At 36.0% G+C, this 23,396-nt stretch overlaps 1 protein-coding gene across 4 annotated transcripts in view; it reads right to left on the bottom strand.

Annotated features, from left to right (window-relative positions):
• Positions 1-23,396, bottom strand: part of PIGN (phosphatidylinositol glycan anchor biosynthesis class N) — a 99,602-nt gene that overhangs the window by 66,500 nt on the left and 9,706 nt on the right. For 2 of the 4 annotated variants that reach the window (XM_021099773.1, XM_021099768.1), the window contains exons 3-11: positions 22,117-22,238; positions 19,561-19,659; positions 17,188-17,294; positions 13,168-13,292; positions 9,998-10,128; positions 9,003-9,119; positions 6,293-6,333; positions 2,524-2,583; positions 803-895 (exon numbers count right to left, since the gene is read on the bottom strand). In XM_021099773.1, the coding sequence (XP_020955432.1) occupies positions 803-895; positions 2,524-2,583; positions 6,293-6,333; positions 9,003-9,119; positions 9,998-10,128; positions 13,168-13,292; positions 17,188-17,294; positions 19,561-19,659; positions 22,117-22,238 (895 nt within the window). The remainder of the gene's footprint in view (positions 1-802; positions 896-2,523; positions 2,584-6,292; positions 6,334-9,002; positions 9,120-9,997; positions 10,129-13,167; positions 13,293-17,187; positions 17,295-19,560; positions 19,660-22,116; positions 22,239-23,396) is intronic. The other 2 variants (XM_021099782.1, XM_021099780.1) reach the window with 1 other exon arrangement.

The following is a 23,396-nucleotide window of genomic DNA, read 5'->3' as shown; positions in this document are numbered from 1 at the left end:
GGAACCAAGCATAAAAATATTTTATTATAAATGAGAAAAAAACTGATTTCATTTTGAAATATAAACATCTATTAAAATGGTTCTTCAGGGATAGAAATAAATGGAATTGTGTGGTGCTATATTATTTCATAAATATTTAAAGTAAATTTTAATATTATCATACTGTTAAAATAAGCTGAGAATTAAGCATATCAAGCCGGCAAAATAACATATTTGTAATTAAACTATACTTCTTTAACTCTTAGGAAACATAATATACCAAGCTGCAATAATACTAATAAGAATAACAGAAATTTTCAGTTAAATGGTCATTTCTTAATGCATGTAATAATATACACAGAATGGTAAGAAATGTTACAATCTCTAACACTACTTTTACAAGACAAATCCTACTGACAAAGACTTGGTTTCGGAGTTCCTGCTGTGGTGCAGTGGGTTAAAGATCCAGCATTGCTGCAGCTGTGGTATAGATTGCAGCTACAGCTGGGATTCAATCCCCAGCCTGGGAACTTCCATATGCTGTGGGCATGGCCAGGCAAGCGTGGCGGGGGGACTTGGTTTGTAGTCTTTATAAGCATATGTGGTAGTCAGGACACTCTCAAAGGTAATTCTATACCTTCAAACTGATTCATGGAACCTGCACCTCAGAAATGTGAAACTTTATGACACTAGTCAAATACACAAAATTTAAAGATAATAAATTATAGAAAATTATTTCTTAAAACACCAAATCAAGTATTTTTACTTAATGCATTCAATTTAAAAACTGTAGTGGTGTCCATTTTTGTGTGTGTTATCTTACCTTGAATTGTTCAAGGATCTGTACTGCATTTGTAAACATGCTCTCTGCTTTGAAGAGGTCAGTGGTGTTTAATATATCCACAGGAAGGATCCCCTATAAATAATAAACACAGATTTAATAAGAGTACTTACAAAGCTCAGAACTCTTATAAAAAACAGACTTACGAAGAGCAATAGGGACAAGACATATGGACGAATAAATTCCTGGAATAATTAAACAAAAAATACTTTTAAAACCATGACTGAGAAATGATCTGTTATTTTTCTCACAAAGTAGATGTAATAAAGTAAATGAAGCAAAAGGGATGAATTAAGTTCAATAAAACCTAATATTTACCAAAAGATTACTATGCTGCAGGCAGTGAAGTACTCTGCACACGCAAAAAGTTACTACGGTGGGCCACAGCCAACATGCTTCAAAAGAAAAAAAAGACAGAGTTCTCTTGTGACACAGTAGGTTATGGATCTGGCACTGTCATTGCAGTGACTTAGGTCACTGTCGTGGCATAGGTGCAATCCCTGGCCCAGGAATTTCCAAAACATGATGCAGGTATGGCCCAAAAACAAAAGATGTAATAAGAAAAATGAAAGTATACTATGTGTAGTGAGAGCAAGGATTGTTTTGTGAAACTTGTTTCAGTTATACACATACACACATACTTATGTCTACAGTGGTCACATTACTCAGAGTTCTGAGGTAGTTATGGTGACATTATTTTTAAAGTTTGATTTGCAGAGCTAGTAAGAATGACTGGTGTGCATGGATTTTGTTCGCTTGTGTTTGAGCTTTTCAGCATCCAGTTGCCATTCTTTTTTTCTTTCTTTCTTAGGGCCACACCTGCAGCATATGGAGGTTCTTAGGCTAGGGGTCCAATCAGAGCTGTACCTGCTGGCCTACGCCAGAGCCACAGCAACACAGAATCTGAGCCATGTCTGCGACCTACACCACAGCTCAGGCAACGCCGAATCCTTAAGCCACCGAGCGAGGCCAGGGATCGAACCCACATCCTTGTGGATGCTAGTCGGGTTTGTTAACCGCTGAGTCATGACGGGAACTCCCAGATGCCATTCTTAACAGCATTACCATCAGAAGAGCATTACCATTATATGTTGAGAACTCTTCCCATTAGACACAATATGGTGGGTCTCTAATGGGGCCCTGCCTTCCCTTACTTGGGAGTAGACAAATAACACAGGCTAGACCACTCAAATGGTAAAGCACTGGAATTTGACTCTTGAGAGGCAAGGAATGGACAGTACAACAGGTGTAATGCTATGCTCCCCTAATGTTGGCATCCTGAGCAGACTAGTCCTGCCATGGGGCCATGGAGTACTGATTTCCCTGTCTCCAGAGCACCCTTGGTTCCTGTTCATTCCCCCTTTGATCCAGCAAACCACTAGTATATTTTTAATAAATTTCCTTTAAATGGATTCAGTTTCTGCTGCTTACAATAAAAAGTACTTATATATTTTCACCACTTGTAACTAAAATACAAAGAAATAAATCCTAGACATTTTAGAAAATAAAAAATTTTAAAGAAAAGCTATTAGGCTTGTGCTCTACGCTGCGCATTCATACATAATTATGAGGTGTTACATATTTAGAAGGAAATATAAAGAAAAAGGTTTTAAATGTAATCAAAGATAATTCAGAAACAAAAAGTAAATTTTATTACACAGTAATTTTTTTATTCTGAGAGTTAAGAAAATTGCATTCTTTACCACTGAATTAAGAGGAAAGGGAACTCCAATAAGAGAAGCCATCAATGGTGCAATATCAGCCTGCAAACAGAAAAAATTTAAATCTAAGAAGTCTACAGATATCAACAAGGAAACTTAGTAATATAACTATATTTTGAAAGATAACTACGATATTCTTTATCATTCATTACCTTAAAAAATTTGTTTTGCCACTTTTTTTTCCAGCAGGTGGAATTCCCAGGCCCAGGATCTTTAACCTGCTGAGCCACCAGGGAACTCCCAAATATTTATTTAATACATAAGTATATATTTTTTGTTTGTTTGTTTTTTGTCTTTTGCCATTTCTAGGGCCATTCCCGTGGCATATGGCAGCTCCCAGGCTAGGGGTCAAACTGGAGCTGTAGCTGCTGGCCTACACCACAGCCACAGCAACACAGGATCTGAGCCATGTCTGCAACCCACACCACAGCTCAAGGCAACACAGGATCCTTAACCCACTGAGAAAGGCCAGGGATAAAACCCATATCCTCATGGATACTAGTTAGGTTCGTTAACAACTGAGCCATGACAGGAACTCCTACACAGTAGATATTGATCTCTAAAAATGTCATTTGCTAGAGGTACATGAACCTTTTTTAATCATGAAAAATTAAATTTGAAAGGAAACTACTAAGAGTTCCAAATGTAAAATATGCCATAACAAAAAGTCATTTATTCTAGGAGCTAAAAACGACCACCCTGGAGGTCCCTGGTGGCTCAGTGGGTTAAGGATCCGGCATTATCATTGCTATGGCTTGGGTCACAGCTGTGGTGTAGGTTTGATCTCTGGCCTGGGAATTTCCACATGCCATGAGCATGATCAACAAAACAAAACAAAACGAACTTTGATCACCCTATGAAATAGTTTCTGAGTATTATGAAAGGGATGCTTTAACTAGACAGAAAATAAACAGTAATAGCAGACTTTAACTGGAGAAATATATTTATATATATATTAACTAAAGAAAGAAAAGAAAGTATGTGTCAAAAGGAGGTTGTACTGCCAACCAGTGAAGTCCAACAAAAGTATAAACCAGATAAGAAGCTCTTTAGACAAAAGGCCTCAAATACTTTTTGGATACCTCCCTTTCAAGTAGCTCCCCTTTAAGTCCAATGTCACAGAAGAGCTCTCCTTGCTTTCTGTCTCCATGGCCTCCCCTCCCCATTGCTCCTCAGGCCACTCCAACTTGCTTTGCCTCTATCACCCTGAAGACCTCGCTCTCTAAAGAATTAATAACCTCCATTTTTTACCATCTAATTGATTGCTTTTACATTAGTCCCTTCAATTTTTCATGCAGCAAAGTGCCAAGATGACAGAATGCCCAGTTTTATATACTTGCTTGTGATCTCTGAGACCCTGGGCAGGTTATTTAACCTCTCCAGTGCTTCCATTTCATTATTAGTTAAAAAATCAATAGATGTTTCTCCCTTACAGGGTTATGGCAGGATCAAATGAGAAGTACCTGGTGCACAGTCACCCTGCACCAATTAATTGGTGGCTACAAATACTGTTGTAGTGATTACAATCACTTGACCACCCTGCACAGTGCAGACCACCCCTTCTGGACCTCTGTAACATCTCTCCACTGAGTATCTTCCATTTCACTGTGGCTCCTCTCCAGATACCTTCTCAAGCCCCCATTTAAAGTTGGAGTTTGGGGAGCTCCCTGGTGGCTCACTGGGTTAAGGATCTGGTATTGTCACTCTCAGAAAACCGTACCATTTCAGAAAACTGAAAACTCCAATGGTCCTGTTTGCCTTCTCTCCTTCCCCCAGAATCCACCGTTGGCCTCTTCTGATCTGTTCTCCATGCTGCAGCCAGAGGAACCCTTGCACAGAAACTCAGATCATGTCACTCTCCAGGCTTCAAACATTTTGAGGGCATCCTCAAACTTAAGGATTAAGAACACAGGGCCTGTGAGGCCCTGCATGATCTAGTGTCTGCCTTCTTCTGCCTCACATCACACCACGGTCCCTGCTGCTCTGTACACTGCTTTCTTCCAAGATCCTTTAAAACGCCATGCACCTTCTACCATAGCTCTGGGCACACATGTTGCTCCTCTGTCTGGAAGGCTCTCCTCCTCCTGCCTTGGCCTGGCAACTCCTACTCTTTTTTTTTTTTTTTTTTTTTTTTTTTTTTTTGTCTTTTTAGGGCCACCCTCACAGCATATGGAAGTTCCCAGGCTAAGGGTTGAATCAGAGCTGCAGTTGCCGGCCTACACCACAGCCACAGCAACACAGGATCTGAGCCGTGTCTGTGACCTACACCACAGCTCACAGCAACACAGGATCCTTAACCCACTGAGCAAGGCCATGGATCGAACTCACATCCTTATGGATACTAGTTGGGTTCCTTACCACTAAGCTACAATGGGAACTCCTCTCCTACTCACTCTTCAATCTCAGCTCGAGCCTCACTTTCTCAGAAAGCTTCTGCTGACCACACAGTCCACCAGAAACATCCACTTCATGCACTAATCACTTCACAGGCCTTATCACAGCTGTAATTTTATATATCTTTGCATGATGAATACAAATAAATATAAATTTTATCTTACCCTAAACTATAAGCTTCCCAGCACAGGGATTGTGTCTGCTTTTACTCACCATTTTATCCTTTACATGATGTTTAATGTCAATGTATTAATGTTTCAATGTTTTAATGTTAGTGTTTGCACAATGTTTAAACATACTCCAGACACAAAACAATGCTGGCAGAAGGAATAAATAAAGAAATTCTCATTTAATATAGATCTGAAGTAAGAGTATTTGGAAAGCAAGAGCTGAATCTATATTTAGTTTTTAATTATGATCCAGCCTGGCTGTAAGTAAAACATGTTCCTTTTTTATGGACTTTTAAGTTATTCCTAGCCATTTGATGGTGATTTTTATTGCAAATTAACAGACTGTTATCTGATTCTATACATTTTCACTTACTTGGTTTATAAGCATCCATCCTGAGAAAAGAGACCATTTTTCTGTAACTACAGGCCTGAAAATGAGATCCTAGACCTTGGTTTATTCATTACAATAAGGAATGTCAGCTTGTGAGGTGAGCTGGAGAAAGTAAGACATTTTTGCCATTTTAGAGGCCACATACCAATGATGCCAGGCCTTCTACAAATAGTGGAGATGGCTGTCTACCTAGCATATTTTCAACAATGAAATTCTGTGCTTCACATTTACAGATGATGTTACTAGTCTAATTTGATTAGGTTGGCCATGAATTTTCCTATAATTAAGTTTTCTAGCTGAGTAATCTACATATTCTTGTCACTTTTTCCCCATTACATTTGTAAAAATTCTAGGTAGAATTAAAGATAAAATGTGTGTTAATAAAAAAGAAACAGTAACTGACACGCTAACAAGAAAGAAACCCATAACGGGGTTTTATTAGATCTGTGCTTAAAGCAACTAAACAAGGCAACCATGACAAGAAATGACAAAAATTGAAAAGGCATGCAAATTTCAATTTGCATAATAATTCTTTAATTACCCAGTGTTGTTTGGAGGGAGTCTCCTCCTTTCAGTTTTACTTGAGGCTGCTTTTCTTTTTTTTTTATTTTGCCAAAGAAAGATTACTTGGGGTTAAAATATTCACAGTAACAGGATTTCCCTTGGTAACTGAAATATTTTAGAAAAATCCTTTACCATCATTATTACTAATACACTTTTTTTTTTCCAGATTTTTTTTGGTCTAAACTTCTTATAGGAGAAATTGAATTTAAACACGATTAAATTTAATGAATACCTGATTGACATCGTGCCTCTTCCAGTTCTCCAATTTCCATTCTGAAAGATACAATTAGACACAAGAGCTGATGTTAAGAATTAAAAAAAGAATAAATCATTTTATTATTACAAGTGGTCAATAATTAGTGGGAAAAAACGTATCGGAAAAGTCCATTTTAAGCCAAGTATGAACAAAAAGGGTTCTTAAAAAGGCAGAATTGTAAATTTTTAAAACTAGAATTTTCAAAACTATCTGAAAAGTAAATACTTGATGTTTTATCTGATAATTTACTAAACCTTCAAAGTGCTTATTTGGAGATAATTGTATCAAAACATCAGTAGGCTAAGGAAGGAAAGATGGAAGTAAAAGGCATAATGATAATACTGTTAGCATGATTATAAATAATTACAATCCTATTTCAGGGAATTATTAAGGCAACTGATGGTTTGTTAGTCAATCTAAGATTTTCTTATTTTGGTACAGGCAGTTACTTGCAAAACACTTGAAATTATAGCTCTGATGCCACTACTGTCACTAATCCCAAATGTGAAAATAGTATAGGGACTATTAAAATTGCCTTATTCCCCCATCTTTCTACATTTAAATTCATAATTTCAATAAACAGTAATCAAAATAAATGATTTTGAGAACATGCCTTAATTTTAAGACTTTGTCTTTGACTTTAAGATATACTACCAGAAGGTTTCTAAGATACTATGATGATGACATTTCATTTAATAAACTAATAAAGTTTAAAAACACAATCCTGATTCTACTAGTCAGCTACTAAATATTCACACTAATCATTTGATGACGAAAAACATCTACATTCTCTTTCACTATAACTTATGATAATTAACATTTACATGAGAAAAAATACATTCTTTCTGTAATGATCCTTGAGGTCATGTGATTCTGAAACATTAATTCAATGTTTTAGATTTGATGATATAAAAATCAAATGCCAAAATAAAGTTCTATCTCCTAAGTATAAAGAAACTATTTAACCTAGCTTCTATTTAACCTCAAACTAAGCCATTTAACACAGAACATAGGGATGTAAAATGGTATGAAGCTGCTTTGGAAAACAATTTGGCAATTTGCAAAAAATTTAACATAGAGGAACATATGACTCATTTATTCTGCTCCTAGGTGCCTAACCAAGAGAAATGAAAACACATGTTCACACAAAAACTTTTATACAAATGTTCACTGCATCATTACCAAATAGCCAAAATGTGGAAACCCAAATATCCAAAAGATGATTGAATATGGCCTATACATACAATGAAATATTATTCAGTTAAAAAAAACCCACTGATAACATCTATAACATAGATGAACTTTGAAGACATTATGCCAAATGGAAGAAGCCAGACATAAAAGACCAGACAGTAAGTTATTCCATTTATATGAAAAGTCTGAAACAGACAAATCTATAGAGACAGAAAGTAGATTAATGGCTGCCGGGTGATGGGGAGAGAGAGGAATAAAGAGTAACTGCTAATGGGTAAGAGGTTTTTTTTGGTTTTGGTTTCTTTGGGGGGGGAGGGCAACGAAATGTTTTGTAATTAGGTAGTCGAGATTATTGCACATTCCTGTGAATATACTAGAAAATATTATATTATTCATCTTTATTGGTTTGGTTTGGTTTTGTCTTTTCAGGGCTGCACCCGTGGCGTAGGGAAGTTTCTAGGCTAGGAGTCGAATCTGAGCTGCAGGTGCTGGCCTACGCCACAGCCACAGCAACGTGGGATCTGAGCAGCATCTCTGACCTACACCACAGCTCACCAGCAATGCCAGATTCTTAACCCACTGAGCGGGGCCAAGGATAGAACCTGCATTCTCACGGTTACTAGTTGGGTTCGTTACTGCTGAGCCACAATGGGAACTCCCAATTATACATTTTAAAACATGAATTTTATGGTATGAGAATTATATCTCAATAAAAAATAAATTCAAAAAAAGAAAGAGTATAAGAAAATTTTATTATATAAGCCAAAAAGTCTTCTGTGGTAGAAATACCTACCACAGCTATGTATACAAATCCCTGGAGTTTTTAAAAAGAAAATTTCTAGGCCTCACCCAGACTCATAGAATCAAAATATCTAGTGACAAGGTCTGGAAATCTGTAATTATTTTTTATCTGTACATTTAACAAGTGCTTTTGGATAAATCTGACACAACTAATCCAGAGAAAGGCATTTGAGAGGAATTTATTTTTGTCCAATTAGTAAAAACTATGGAACTCTCAAAACCCCTTACATTAGAAACTAGCTAGAGCTCCAGGAAAAAGGACTTCTTTTTCGTCATGGATTGAGAAGCAAGAGAAGCTTGGACGATAGAGAGAACCTTCAAAAGTACTACAGATAGGGCAAAACCTGTCTGGTTTTGAAATACCAATTGTGACATATGTGTGATTTACCTGATTGTAGCCTTTGCAGGTAAGGTCTGAATCAAGGGTTTAATCTAAGTCCTAGAATAAGAAAGCTTGTGAAGAAAAAAATAGTAAAACTTATACTTGAACTTTCATAAGGCAAATAACTAAACTGTATATTTCAAGCTGAATATTATAAATTAAATAATATGAACTATACAAAAGTAATACATAGAAATGGTAATGACACATACATCAAAATGAAAACTTGAAAAGTAATTTTTCAAATTAAACTTTGACTTTATTTTAAAATGTCAGATTCATTAAAATAATAAAGATAAATGTTCATACCTTCCAAATATGTGTCATCAAATTTCTGAGCTGACACTCTTTGAGGATACTTGATTCCAGCTCCCCAAGTGACAAAAGGAGTATTAGTCTCTGAAGGATGACCAGCCCCATGGGAACCTACAAGAAGACACAAAAAGCAATAAGACAAGGACATAAGAACTAACTTATACCTAAATATTTTTTAATACTTAGTTTTAAAGAGTTGATTCAAGTATAGCTAATTCTAGTGACCACACTCCTAAATGTTTGCATCTCCATGTAACAATTAGTTTTAAAATGCTCCCAAGGCAAGTCAGAGCACCAACAAACAGGTAAAACCAGAAAGCAAAACATCGGTTAATTGGCTCTGGTTGAAAGAAGAATTGGAGGAGATGCTACCAGAGTAGCACCAAAGGCAGAAAGAACCGGGAAGGCTCCTTAGTCTAAGGCAATTATCCCAAACCAGGTTTGCTCTCAAGGGGATGGCAAAGTTGCTTTATGCTTTTCTTCCAGGCTACTCTATAGCCAAAAGCCCTTTATAAAGTGGAAACAGCTCACAAGAATTCTACATTATGATTTGGGAACCCAAATCTCAGCTTTGCCTTATTTCATTCTCTATGCACATACTGTGTTTGCCTTGGAAACCTAACAGGGAAGACAGGTTCATCAAGGGTAGAGGTTCAGTAGTCCTAGGCCCTCAGTAATACCACCTCAAACACACCCCCTTTGCCATCACATACAGTTAATTCTAGGTAGATAAATAAGTATTTTTCATTTTCTTCTTCACACTTTTCTTTAATTTCTCATTTTAAATGAGAATATATTCCTTTTTGAAGTTAGAAGCAATAATATGTAAGATCAGTCTTTTTTACACTACCGTTTTAAGCATACTATTATGTGCTAGACACTTTGCATATACTAAGACATTTAATCCTCTTCCACATTATAAGATATCTGCAAGCTACATTTACCACTACTTTAGTCATAAAGTATATATCACTTAGAGACAGACTAACCCCAGTCTGTCATTCCATGATCAGAGGTAAAGATAAATGCTGTTTTCTCATCATTTCCATAAAAATCTTTAAGAGTAGATTCAATTTCTTTCAATCCATCATCAACTATTTTAATATTATCCAAATAATCCCTGTTTAAAGAGAGAAGAGAAAGCTAAATTACATTAATTACATTGATTTGGAAAAATCAAATTTATTCAACATGAACTTATTACATTCAAAGTCAATAACTCCTGGAATAGTTTTAGATGTCATCTTTAATATTTTAAAATCAGAGTGCTTTATATTGCTAAAAATTTTTTTCTCATTTTAAAGAAGTAAAAAAATTTAAACTGTTTTCAGAAATAGTTCTTAAAAAGGTATTGATTAGCATATCAATTTTAATGCATGCCTTTTAAGTCTCAAATGCAGTAATGATGACTTTCAAGTTCATGCCTCTCATAATGTAAAACTATATTGTCCTTGTCATAATAGGTAAGTATCACTATTTCAAGTATATAATATTTCTATCTCTTAGAATGTTTGTGATATAAAACACTGTAATACAATACAATGTTTTTAACAAACTATACTTAAGCATTCCATACAGTTGAACAAGGATGGTTTGTTATGAATTCTATCACTTATAACCATGCATTATGTTAAAGAAGGGAAACATGAGGTATTCACTACTGGCAGCTAACCAATAGCCTGTACAGTTAGTTAGACCAACCGAAAGCAAATTCAAAATGAAGAATAAAAGTACAACATGGAACAAACAATCCAAAAATTTATATGGAACCACAAGAGACCCAGAATTGCCAAAGCAATCCTGAGGAACAAAAACCAAGCAGGAGGCATAACTCTCCCAGACTTCAGGCGGTATTACAAAGCCACATTAATCAAGACAGTGTGTCTTACAGACATACAGACCAATGGAACAGAATAGAGAACCCAGAAATAAACCCAGACACCTATGGTCAATTAAACTTTGACAAAGGAGGTAAGAATATAAAATGGGAAAAAGACAGTCTTTTCAGTAAGTATTTCTGGGAAAACTGGACAGCCACGTGTAAATCAAAGAAACTGGAAAACACCCTCACACCATGCACAAAAATAAACTCAAAACGGCTTAAAGACTTAAATGTAAAACAAGACACCATCAAACTCCTAGAAGAGAACATAGGCAAAACACTCTCTGACATCAACTTCATGAATATTTTCTCAGGTCAGTCTCCCACAGCAACAGAAATAAAAGCAAGAATAAACCAATGGGACCTAATTAAACAGATAAGCTTTTGCACAGCAAAGGAAACCATAAAAAAAAACCCAAAAAGACAACCTATGGAATGGGAGAAAATAGTTTCAAATGATGCAACTGACAAGGGCTTAATCTCTAAAATATACAAACAACTTATACAACTCAACAGCAAAAAAGCCAGTAACCCAATGGAAAAATGGGAAAAGACCTGAACAGACAGTTCTCCAAAGAATATATACAGATGGCTAACAAGCACATGAAAAAATGCTCAATGTCACTGATTATTAGAGAAATGCAAAGCAAAAGTACTATGAGGTAAACACCTCACACCTGTCAGAATGGCCTTCACTAATGAGTCAACAAATAACAAATGCTGGAGAGGGTGTGGAGAAAAGGGAACCCTTCTACAGTGTTGGTGGGAATGTCAATTGGTACAACCACTATGGAAAATGGTATGGAGGCACCCTAGAAAACTATACATAGAATTACCATATGACTCAGCAATCCCACTCTTGGGCATATAGCCAGACAAAACTTTCCTTGAAAAAAGACACATGCACCTTGCATGTTCATTGCAGCACTATTCACAATAGCCAAGACATGGGAAACAACCTAAATATCCATTGACAGATGACTGGATTAAGAAGATGTGGTATGGAATGGAATGCTGCTCAGCCATAAAAAAGAACAAAATAATGCCATTTGTAGCCACATGGATGGAACTAGAGACTCTCATACTAAATGAAGTAAGTCAGAATGAGAAAGACAAATACCATATGAAATCACTTATATCTGGAATCTAATATATATGGCACAAATGAACCTTTCCACAGAAAAGAACATCAAGTACATGGAGAACAGACTTGTGGTTGCCAAGGGAGAAGGGGAGGGAGTGGGATGGACTGGGAATTTGGGGTTAATAGATGCAAACTATTGCCTTTGGAATGGATAAGCAATCAGAGCCTGCTGTATAGCAATGGGAACTTTACCTAGTCACTTATGATGGAGCATGATAATGTGAGAAAAAGGAATGTATACATGTATGTGTGACTGGGTCACCTTGCTGTACAGTATAAGTAAACCAGCTATAATGGAAAAAATAAAAATTATTTAAAAAAACGTACAAGATGAATTCTTCCTTTTCTTATAGTATGCAAAAGTGAGAAAAACAGCCACTGTTTTATATAAGAAGTGTTACTGAAACACAAAACTTTATACTATAATATGCTATATAGTTAGATACAATACTGATTAAATGTAAAATAAGAAATAGTTAATTATGTCTTTTTGTGATATATATTAACAGCATAAAAATGCTTTTTATTTCAAAATTTACTAAAATACCTCTAAAATATAATTTTTTTTCTCTCTGCCCTGATAAATGAAGGATATATTTTCTTTACATTAATATATAGTCTAGGGAGTTCCTATCGTGATGCAGTGGAAACAAATCCAACTAGGAACCATGAGATTTCAGGTTCAACTCCTGGCCTTGCTCAGTGGGTTAAGGATCCGGCGTTGCCGTGAGCTATGGTGTAGGTAGCAGAGGCGGCTTGTATCCAGCGCCGTGAGCTATGGTGTAGGTAGCAGAGGCGGCTTGTATCCAGCGTTGCTGTGGCTGTGGTGTAGGCCAGCGGCAGCAGCTCCAATTAGACCCCTAGTCTGGGAACCTCCATATGCCACAGGTGCAGCCCTAAAAGGACAAAGGATTAAAAAAAATAATAATAAATAAAGTCTCGTCACAGCACCTGTGTTTTAGCCACTGTATCATACTTCATTTTATATTAATGAGAACTTATTCTACTTCAGAATTGTTTAATGTATAAGTTCTGTTGTGATAATACAAAGAAAACATTATAATACCTTAAAAGCTCAAAGAGAACAGGTGTTTCCTTCAAAACCATGAAATTAAACACAGTATTAAAATTACCTTGATGATGGTCGGTGAGCATGTCCATTTGTATCTATTCCTAATAAATGTAAGAAAAAAACTATTTTGTCTTCATTTAGTTTAGAAAACAAAGATTGATTGTTTCTGGCACCACGAAAGAGTTCCTATATGCAAAAAATCAGTTTAAAAAATTTAGTTCTTTTATTTTATTTAAAAAGTAATTCTGATGAAAACATTTAATTAAATTTATTCTTAACTATAAAATTTATTCTTAGTTTGTTTAAATTTGTCCTCAGGACCTACAAACGCAAAGTACTTAGTTCAGACATCTTATGTTCAAATAACAAGTCAGCTATTTGCTATGTTATAATTAGGCAAAAGAAAGGTTACAGAAAAGCAATCTTGATTTCATGAAGCTCTCATAATACTGAATCAAATCCAGTAGACTAAGTAACTATTTTGACAAGAGCCAAAAATAAAACAGTACTAGTGGAAACAGTTTAGGAATTCTTTAACAGTTTAAAATGTTTTAATACTTCTTATCTTATGTGTTACCACTCTGGTACAACCATATTCTCTCACTTGGAACATAGCAAATAGCCTTCTATTTCCTTTGTCCCAAAGCTAGAATCCTTATGATAAATAAAGTCCACTTAATGAAATATGGTTCAAAAGTATTATTTCATAAGGATAAACTGAATTCATAAAGCCCTCCAGGAAAAGGACACATCCTATACTTATATACACATGAACATGTAAACAAGTACCTATGGAGAGTACTTTTAAATTATTTTATTTATTTATTTTTTTAGGACTATGCCTGTGGTTCCTAGGCTAGAGATAGAATCAGAGCTGCAGCTGCCAGCCTACACCACAGCCACAGCAAAGTGGGATCCAAGCCACATTTGCAGCCTATGCTGCAGCTTGCTGCAACATGGGATCCTTAGCCTACTGAGTGGGGCCAGGTAGCAAATCTGCATCCTCATGGATACTAGTCAGATTCTTAACCCGCTGAGCCACAACAAGAACTCCCTTAAATTATTTTTAATAAGTCAACAGGCTGCCAAAATATATAATTATTATTCACATACATGTCTTTAACTATAGATGTAAATTTTAGTAACAATAGGTCTTTAACTTTCCAACAAAAGCCTGAAGTGTTTTTTCAATTATTTCTTCATTATTACAAACATCAAAAAAAAAAAAAAATGCTACCCTCAGAGAAACCATCTATTCACGAACAGAAATAAATTTAAAAAACATAAACATAAGGCTACCATTGAGGAGGACTTTCCTATACATTCTACCTAGCCCCTTTCATATATATTCTGCTTAGCTTCTAAAAAATTTTAAATCTAGATAGAAATGGCAAGTTCTTCAAGAGAAAGGAATTATTTTCTAAAGCTGACAAAAAACAAACAGCAGTTGAACTTGAGTTAAACTTATAATTTGTTCCATGACTGATAAAAAATATTCAGCTTTGTAAAAAGTGCTATTCATTCATATATGGACACAAGATCTGGGAAGCCATGAAATATTAATCTTGCTGACAGAACTCAGCCTGTTAGATTCCCATTTGCCTTTTAAAAAGTTGGTCTTTAAGAGGTGAAATTTACTCTTAGATCCCCCCCGCCAGGCCAAAAAACTTATGTACAGTTATGGCCACCAGCTCCCACTTTTTCTCAGCTCAAAGGCACTTATTCATTTCTGTACTCAACAAATATTTATTAAGTGTCATGGGAGACTGCCAGATGACTATCCTGGCATGCATTCTCCCTTTCTCTGAGTATAACCTCTGATTTTATTGGACATGTCAATGTTCTAAACTTAAAACCTACGTATTTCCCATCCTCTCTCACAGCTACATGTACCTTTTTGGTTACGGCCAATGAAACACAAGTTAAACATTTTAGTCAACGGTCTATATGGACCTAAAGTTTTTGAAGGAAATACAATTCAGTGGAAGAGAAGATCCTTTTTGATTCCTTGTACAGTTAGCCTAAAATACTGAAATGGCTGGAACTCCAGCATCTCTTGGATCATAAGACAACTCTGAAGATAAAACCCATAGTCTGAGGATAGAAGTTAAGGAGACTAGGTTTTAATGACACTGTAGAACTATGGCAATCATGGACTGCATCAATCCTGGACTGCCTAATTCTGGCATAATCTTTACTGAGACAGAAGTAAACTTTTTCAAGCCATATATTTTTTTTAGCACAGAGGTGAACCTAATCTAATACATGTATTTATGTACCATATAACTCCATGATGGGAATTTAGATTTAACAATGCGAGAAAGACAGTATCTCTGCCATCAAGATGTATGTAAGATTAAGATTGTTGCCAATGTATCAACAATTACAGCATAGCATAATAAAGTACTAAGATAAGGACATCAAGAGAATATAGAAAAAGGTTATTAATAAGTCAAACTGGAAGTGGGATAAAGCAAAGGAAAGTCAGGTAGGACCTAAGAGAAGGGATGGTTATGTATATTTTACCCATTTTTTAAAAGTGAGTAGAAATAGGCATATATTTGTAAACTGCATGGCTGGAATTAAGCATGAGCCTCTGGGCAGGGCACACAGTCCAGGTAAGACCCCTGACTCCCTCTCTAGCCTTATCTCTAGTCAGTGTACCTGCCATGCTAACCTCCCCTTTTCAGTTCCCACATTGGCTCTGCATTTGGGGCCTAAGTTTACATAATGCTGTTGGCCTATGCAATCCAGATCCACCCATTTCTTTGTCTCCTACATTTCTTCAGAGATTTTTCTCAAAACTCTCAGGTAAGCCTTCCTTTAATTATTCAGTTTAGATCAGAATTTTCTAGAGATATATTCTTAGTCCCTGTATTTTTCCTTCACACCATTACCACTGTTGATGATTTCATATTTTTGTTGTCAATTAATGTACATATCTCTATCTTATAAAATTGTAGGCAAATCTTTTTTTTCTGGTGATTGTCATATACCAATACTAGCAGTGTTGAAATAAGGAAGGAAAAAAAGGCATAAAATCAGGCCAGCCACTAGCTATATCTGCCTGTCCGCAAGGAATCAAATCTATGATTTTGGAGCATTTTTAGCTATGTTTATGAAATTAGAAGCCAAGGTGCTAACATGTCAATTATATTAAGAAGTGGTACTTAGCAAAGTAACTTGCTAACTATTTTATTTAAAAAGTTTTATTTAACTTGAAGGTTTTCCCTTTTGACAAAGTATGTGTTAAGTGAAAAAAAGAAAATTTCACAGGGAAAGATTCTGACACAAGAAATAGGCTTTATCAAATAATATATTGAGTACTTAATTCCTACTAATAGAAAGAAATACGTAGACACATACTATTTACACACTAACAAAAATGTCTATATTGGAATTCCTGTCGTGGCTCAATGGAAATGAATCTGCTAGCATCCATGAGGACGCATGTTTGATTCCTTGCCTCACTCAGTGGGTTAAGGATCCAGCATTGCTAGGAGCTGTGGTGTAGGTTGCAGACGCAGCTTGGATCTGGCACAGCTGTGGCTGTGGCTGTGGCACAGGCCAGTGGCTATAGCTCCAACTTGACTCCTAGCCTGGGAACCTCCATATGCTATGGGTATGGTCCTTAAAAAAAAAAAAAGTCTATATTACGTTATAATAAATGCATTAGATTTGAAAGCATTTTTCAAAAGACTTTCCCACAAATCACATGGTCCTACTACTTGTAAGAGATTCGTTCTGTGGTCAACAAAAGATCAAGAAGGTTTCCCTACAATGATTGAGTGAATTAGGAATGAAATGCAGGTTTCCTGAGTTTAATGAAGGGCTCAATTTACCATCAGAAACACAGAAATTAAAAGGGTTAACTTTGAAAAAAATTTTTAAACCTCTATTAATTGCTTATTGTAGAATGTGTAATTTCTTAGAATCTAGTCTTTTAAAAATAGTATGCTACAATAAAGAACTTCAAGCTCATACAAGTAGAAAAAACTAAGAAGTATTTATTAACAAATCAGTTTCTAGTACATTAGGTACAAATATGTGTCCTGTAGATTAGCCACTCAATAGCACATACCTTAACATTATCAAAAACCCAGGTATCCAGTTTTGTTACATCCTGGGCACCAAAATCTTCACTGCTGGCATCATAACTACATGGAAAAACATTATTTCTTTTAGCCCCTAAAAAGGAAATTGGGGGGAAAGTGTTAATAATCTTTTAAACTGCCATAAAATATGAAACAACCATCTAAATATTTTTGTGAGCAACCAGAATTTTTCACAAAGCAGTCTATATTACGATGGGAAAGAGAAAAATAGGAGGAATGATTAATATTTATTTCATGTGTCATGCTTTAATATATGCTGTTGCTTTTTGTTCTCCCAACAACATATTTTAATTTTACAGATAAATCACAAGTGAGTTAATTAACCTACCAAAGTCACAGTGCTAATTAACACACAATAACACAAAAGTAAACACCAAAGTTTGTCTCCCTATAGGGATTAAACGATTCAAAGAATTTGTGCATCTTAGTTAGTAGGTACAATCTAAAATAGATTAAATCATTTATTTTATAAAATCCCTTAACCAAGAAGAAAATTCAAATATTTCAATAAACATTTCCTCATAATATGTACATTCTTCTTAATATAAAGGAATAAATATTGCTTATTGCCAAATAGTCTGAAAGGGTCAACAAATATATTAATCTTATACATCAGTAAGATTTTATTAGCAATCTAATTAAATTGGTGAATTTCTGAGTTAGACAGGCTCTTATAGGTCATAAGGAAGAAATATAACAAAATAATGACAATTTCATAGTATCAGCTCATCTCTAACCATACTATTCTACTGCTCAGCCATTCTACTTCTCACATCCTAAGTAAAGATCTGGGTGGGTCTGTAGGTTATCATAAGAAATGGAACATTCCTATTGGATTATCTGGAGATAGACACTGGACCTGTCCTATCAACTGTAGCCAGAACCAGGAAGGTAAGTTTGTTAAGCCATGGCAATTTAATCTATCCTTACCACCACCAGTCTCCCAAAAAGCTCAACTGCTTTTCAAAGAAAGGAGTGTACAAATGGCAAGTAGTATGAGTTTTTCAACCTGCTCTACATAATAATGTTCTGTGAATATGATACAGAAAATTCTGAATACCTATTTGCTTTTGAGATATATAATAATCTTCAATAATTCCAATTATTATCATTATACCCATAGCTAAGTTTAACAATACAAAACCTTTTTATTAGGTGAAATGACCACAATGGTCTCATTAAAAAGCATTTAATTACATAAAATTCAAATGGAATCTAACTGATTTTGGAAATAATATAAATCAATTTTCTAATTCTTTTTTTTTTTTTTTTTTTTTTTTTTTTTTTTGTCTTTTGGTTGTTGTTGTTGCTATTTCTTGGGCCGCTCCCGTGGCATATGGAGGTTCCCAGGCTAGGGGTTGAATCGGAGATGTAGCCACCAGCCTACGCCAGAGCCACAGCAACGCGGGATCCGAGCCGCGTCTGCAACCTACACCACAGCTCACGGCAACGCCGGATTGTTAACCCACTGCCCACTGAGCAAGGGCAGGGACCGAACCCGCAACCTCATGGTTCCTAGTCGGATTCGTTAACCACTGCGCCACGACGGGAACTCCGAATTTTCTAATTCTAAGCATGTTCTAATACTGGAGCATCCCTGTGGCTCAGTGGGTTAAGGATCTGGCACTGGCACTGCTGTGGTTCTGGTCACTGCTATGGCGAAGGTTTAATCCCTGGCCCAAGAACTTTTGCATGCCATGAGCATGGCCAAAAATATTTAAAAAAAGAAAAAAAAGAGAGAGAGATTCTAATACTTGCAGATTCACACACGGAAACAAGTATAAAAAATTCAAATGGCATGATCTTGAATATATGAAAATAGAAGTTATAATTTTTAATATTTAAAACTTCATGTGACTAACTTCTTAATAATAATCTATCAAAGGGAAATCAACCAGACATCAACATCATCATCATAATGAGGAGTTATCATCATTACAATAAGCATTTTGCTAAATGTTTCACATGAATTATATTTAATACCAAAAACACACCTAGGAGATAGAAATCATTATCTTATTTTACAAAAAAGAAAACTCAAATTCAGAGATGTTATCTAACTTGCTCAAGATTAAAAAGCTGTTAGATGTTCATGCCACGGACCATTTCATCACATCCAAGGTACTAAAAACTGTATAACATGCTAACATTTCCAGTACAACTAAGAAGGGAAAAAAATCACACTGACACATCTATCCACTTTAATACACATTCTTATTTCAGAGTTGTTAAATATGTAAAAACATGTGTCTCAAAATCAATAAATTAGAGTATATATTTTAAATTACCATGTTGATTACCTATTTAGTATCAGAAAAAATATAATCCGTGACTCCTACCTTTGGAAAACATAACCAAGAGATCTGGACTTCCCCAGCTCCATGAGTAATTGGTTTCATTAAAAAGGAAATCAAATTCTACAGGATTTTCCTTCCATCCTTCAGGTAGTTGAGAAAAGAAGCAAACAATAAAAAAAGTAATAAATAATGGTGAAGTTTTAGCATAGATCCTAAAGAAGTATCCTTCAAATAACAACAATGAGGATTAACTGCAGAACAAGCATAAAACTAAGAATAGATTTTTGACATATATAATACAAGTTTTTTTTAAAAAAAGCTTAAAATAGATAATTATTACTAAAACATAGAATCTCTTTTGAACTTTGGAGAGTTAACATCTAGGAAAGCCATGGAGCCATCCAATTATATTTCTTCCCTAGCACAGGATGATAAAATACTAAAGCTTAATTCTTGAATCAATCCCAGTGTATGTTTATGTGAATTAGGCATGCTAAAATATTTGTCAAAAGTATCTCAAAACAGGAGTTCTCTTGTGGCGCAATGGGTTAAGGATCCAGCATTGTCACTGCAGTGGCTTGGGTCACTGCTGTGGCATGGGTTTGATCCCTGGCTTAGGAACTTCTACATGCTGTGGGCATGGCCTAAAAAAAAAAAAAGATCTCAAAGATTCAAAAAGCACTACTTAGGACTTCCAGTTGTGGCTCAGCGGGTTAAGAACCCAGCTAATATCCATGAGGACGTGGGTTCAATCCCTGGCCTTGCTCAGTAGGTTAAGGATCTGGAGTCACCACAAGCTGTGGCATAGGCCGGCAGCTGCAGCTCCAATTCAACCCAGAGCCCGGGATCTTCCATATGTCATGGGAGCAGCCCTAAAAAAAAAAAAAAAAAAAAAAAAAAAAAAAAAAAATCCACTCTTGGGTATATATATGGACAGAACTTTCCTTGAAAAAGATACATGTGCCCCTATGTTCATTGCAGCACTATTCACAATAGCTAAGACATGCACAATAGCCAGGACATGGAAACAACCATTCACAACAACTATTCACAACAGCCAAGACTGTTGCCCAAGGCACCAGAAATAAAAACAAAAATAAACCAATGGGACCTAATCAAACTGACAAGTTTTGCACAGCAAAAGAAACCATAAAAAAAAAAAAAAAAAAAGACAGCCTGCAGAATGGGAGAAAATAGTTTTAAATGATGCAACTGACAAGGGCTTAATCTCTAAAATATACAAACAATTTACACAACTCAACAGCAAAAAAGCCAGTAACCCAATGGAAAAATGGGAAAAGACCTGAATAGACAGTTCTCCAAAGAATATATGCAGATGGCCAACAAGCACATGAAAAAATGCTCAACATCACTGATTATTAGAGAAACATAAATTAAAACTACTCTGAGGGGAGTTCCCATCGTGACACAGTGGTTAATGAATCCGACTAGGAACCAGGAGGTTTCGGGTTCGATCCCTGGCCTTTCTCAGTGGGTTAAGGATCCGGTGTTGCTGTGAGCTGTGGTGTAGGTTGCAGACACGGCTCGGAACCCGTGTTGCTGTGGCCCTGGTGTAGGCTGGTGGCTACAGCTCCGATTGGACCCCTAGCCTGGGAACCTCCATATGCTGTGGGAGCAGCCCTAGAAAAGGCAAAAAGACCAAAAAAAAAAACACAAAAAACAAAAAAAAAACTACTCTGAGGTACCATCTCACACCAGTCAGAATGGCCATCATTAATAAGTCCACAAATAGCAAATGCTGGAGATGGTGTAGAGAAAAGGGAACCCTCCTGCACTGTTGGTGGGAATATAAATTGGTACAACCACTATGGAAAACAGTATGGAGGTGCCTCAGAAAACTAAAAATAGAACTACCATATGATCCATCAATTCCACTCTTGGGCATATACCCAGACAAAACTTTCCTTGAAAAAGACACATGCACCCATATGTTCACTGCAGCACTATTCACAATAGCCAAGACATGGAAACAGCCTAAATGTCCATCAACAGATGAATGGATTAAGAAGATGTGGTATGTATACACAATGGAATACTACTCAGCCATAAAGGAGAACAAAATAATGCCACTTGTAGCCACATGGATGGAACTAGAGACTCTCATACTAAGTAAGTTAGAAAGAGAAATACAAATACCATATGATATCACTTATATCTGGAATCTAATGCATGGCACGAATGAACCTTTCCACAGTAAAGAAACTCGTGGACTTAGAGAATAGATTTGTGGTTGCCAAGGGATGGGCGGGAGTGGGACGGACTGGAAGTATGGGGTTAATAGATGCAAACTACTGCATTTGGAGTGGATAATCAATGAGATCCTGCTGTATAGCAAAGGGAACTATATCTAGTCATTTATGATGGAACATAAATTTATGATGGAGGATAATGTGAGAAAAAGAATGTATATATGTGACCGGGTTACTCTGCAGTACAGTAGAAACTGACAGGACACCATAAACCAACTATAATGGAAAAAATAAAAATCATTTAACAAATAAAAAAGCAAAAAAAAGAATTAGCACTATTTATGCAATAAATTTTTCCCGTGATAAAAATCATCTAAATAGAAAATACCTTTGGCAACTGCACTGACATCTTCATAAAACCCTGCTATCAGGGCTACATGGCCTGGCCGGGATTCAGTTGGCACACGTGTGTGAGATATCCCCCAGCTGCCTTTATGCATTATGATATCCCTAAAAGGTATTACAGAGGAATAGTTAACATAGTCTATGATCAAATGCTCTGTTAAGGTTTTAAAAAATAAGATTATTACAGATGGAATCTAGTCAAAAGTGTGAGCCAAAATTTAAGACGGAAAGAAATCTTTCTGATTCCAGCTGAGCCCAGTCCCAGCTAGGCCCAGTTCTAGCCCTCCCATTAGCTATATTCAGTAGCATCAGAGCCCAGCTGAGACAAAGAACCACCCAACCACTGCACAGAATCTTAAGAAAAAATACACTATTATTGTTTTATTCACAAAGTATCGAAATGGTTTGTTATATAAGAAATAACTGGGAGTTTCCACCGTGGAGCAGTGGAAACAAATCTGACCAGGAATGATGAGGTTGCGGGTTCAATCCCTGGCCTTGCTCAGTGGGTGAAGGATCTGGCACTGCCATGAGCTGTGGTGTAGGTCGCAGACACGGCTCGGCTCTGGCGTTGCTGTGGCTCTGGTATAGGCAGGCGGCAACAGCTCCAATTAGACCCCTAGCCTGGGAACCTCCATATGCCAGGGTGAGGCCCTAGAAAAGACAAAAAAAAAAAAAGAAAAGAAAAGAAAAAAAATAACTGATATACACAATGCTACCCTGTCAAGGTTAAATTTTCTTGGGCGTAATGATGCTATTCTGGTCATGTCAAAAAAAGTCCTTGTCTTTAGTAGATACACACTGAAGTGTTTAGGGGTGAACTGTCATAACATCTTGCTTTCAAATTATTCAGGAAAAGATAATTAAAAGTTTAAGAGTGTGTGTGTATGTTTGTGTGTGTGAGAGAGAGAGAAAATAGAGAATGCAAATATGAAAAAAGTTAAAAATACATATATCTAGATTAAGGATATATAGATGTTCATTATATATCCTTTCAAATTTTGGATGCCTCTGTTGAAAAACATTTTGATCAGATCATATTTTTAAAAAAAACAAAGTGAGGAACAAAATCAGGTTTAGAAGAAGCTAGAATGACATACAAGACACATCACCTGTGAGCCCTTGGTCTTCTACATAACAGCCAAAGGAAACGAGTGCAATCAGAAAAGCTCGCCTTTGTTTAACAACAAGTATACTTTTACCTTACTAATTTTGCAATGAACTATATTTCTCTTTCATCGACAACTAAGAAATTCAACCAAA

Source organism: Sus scrofa, chromosome 1, assembly GCF_000003025.6.
Source record: "Sus scrofa isolate TJ Tabasco breed Duroc chromosome 1, Sscrofa11.1, whole genome shotgun sequence".
Classification (NCBI taxonomy): domain Eukaryota; kingdom Metazoa; phylum Chordata; class Mammalia; order Artiodactyla; family Suidae; genus Sus; species Sus scrofa.
The sequence above is the reverse complement of the archived record's forward strand: the minus strand, read 5'-3'. Positions and strand labels throughout refer to the sequence as shown.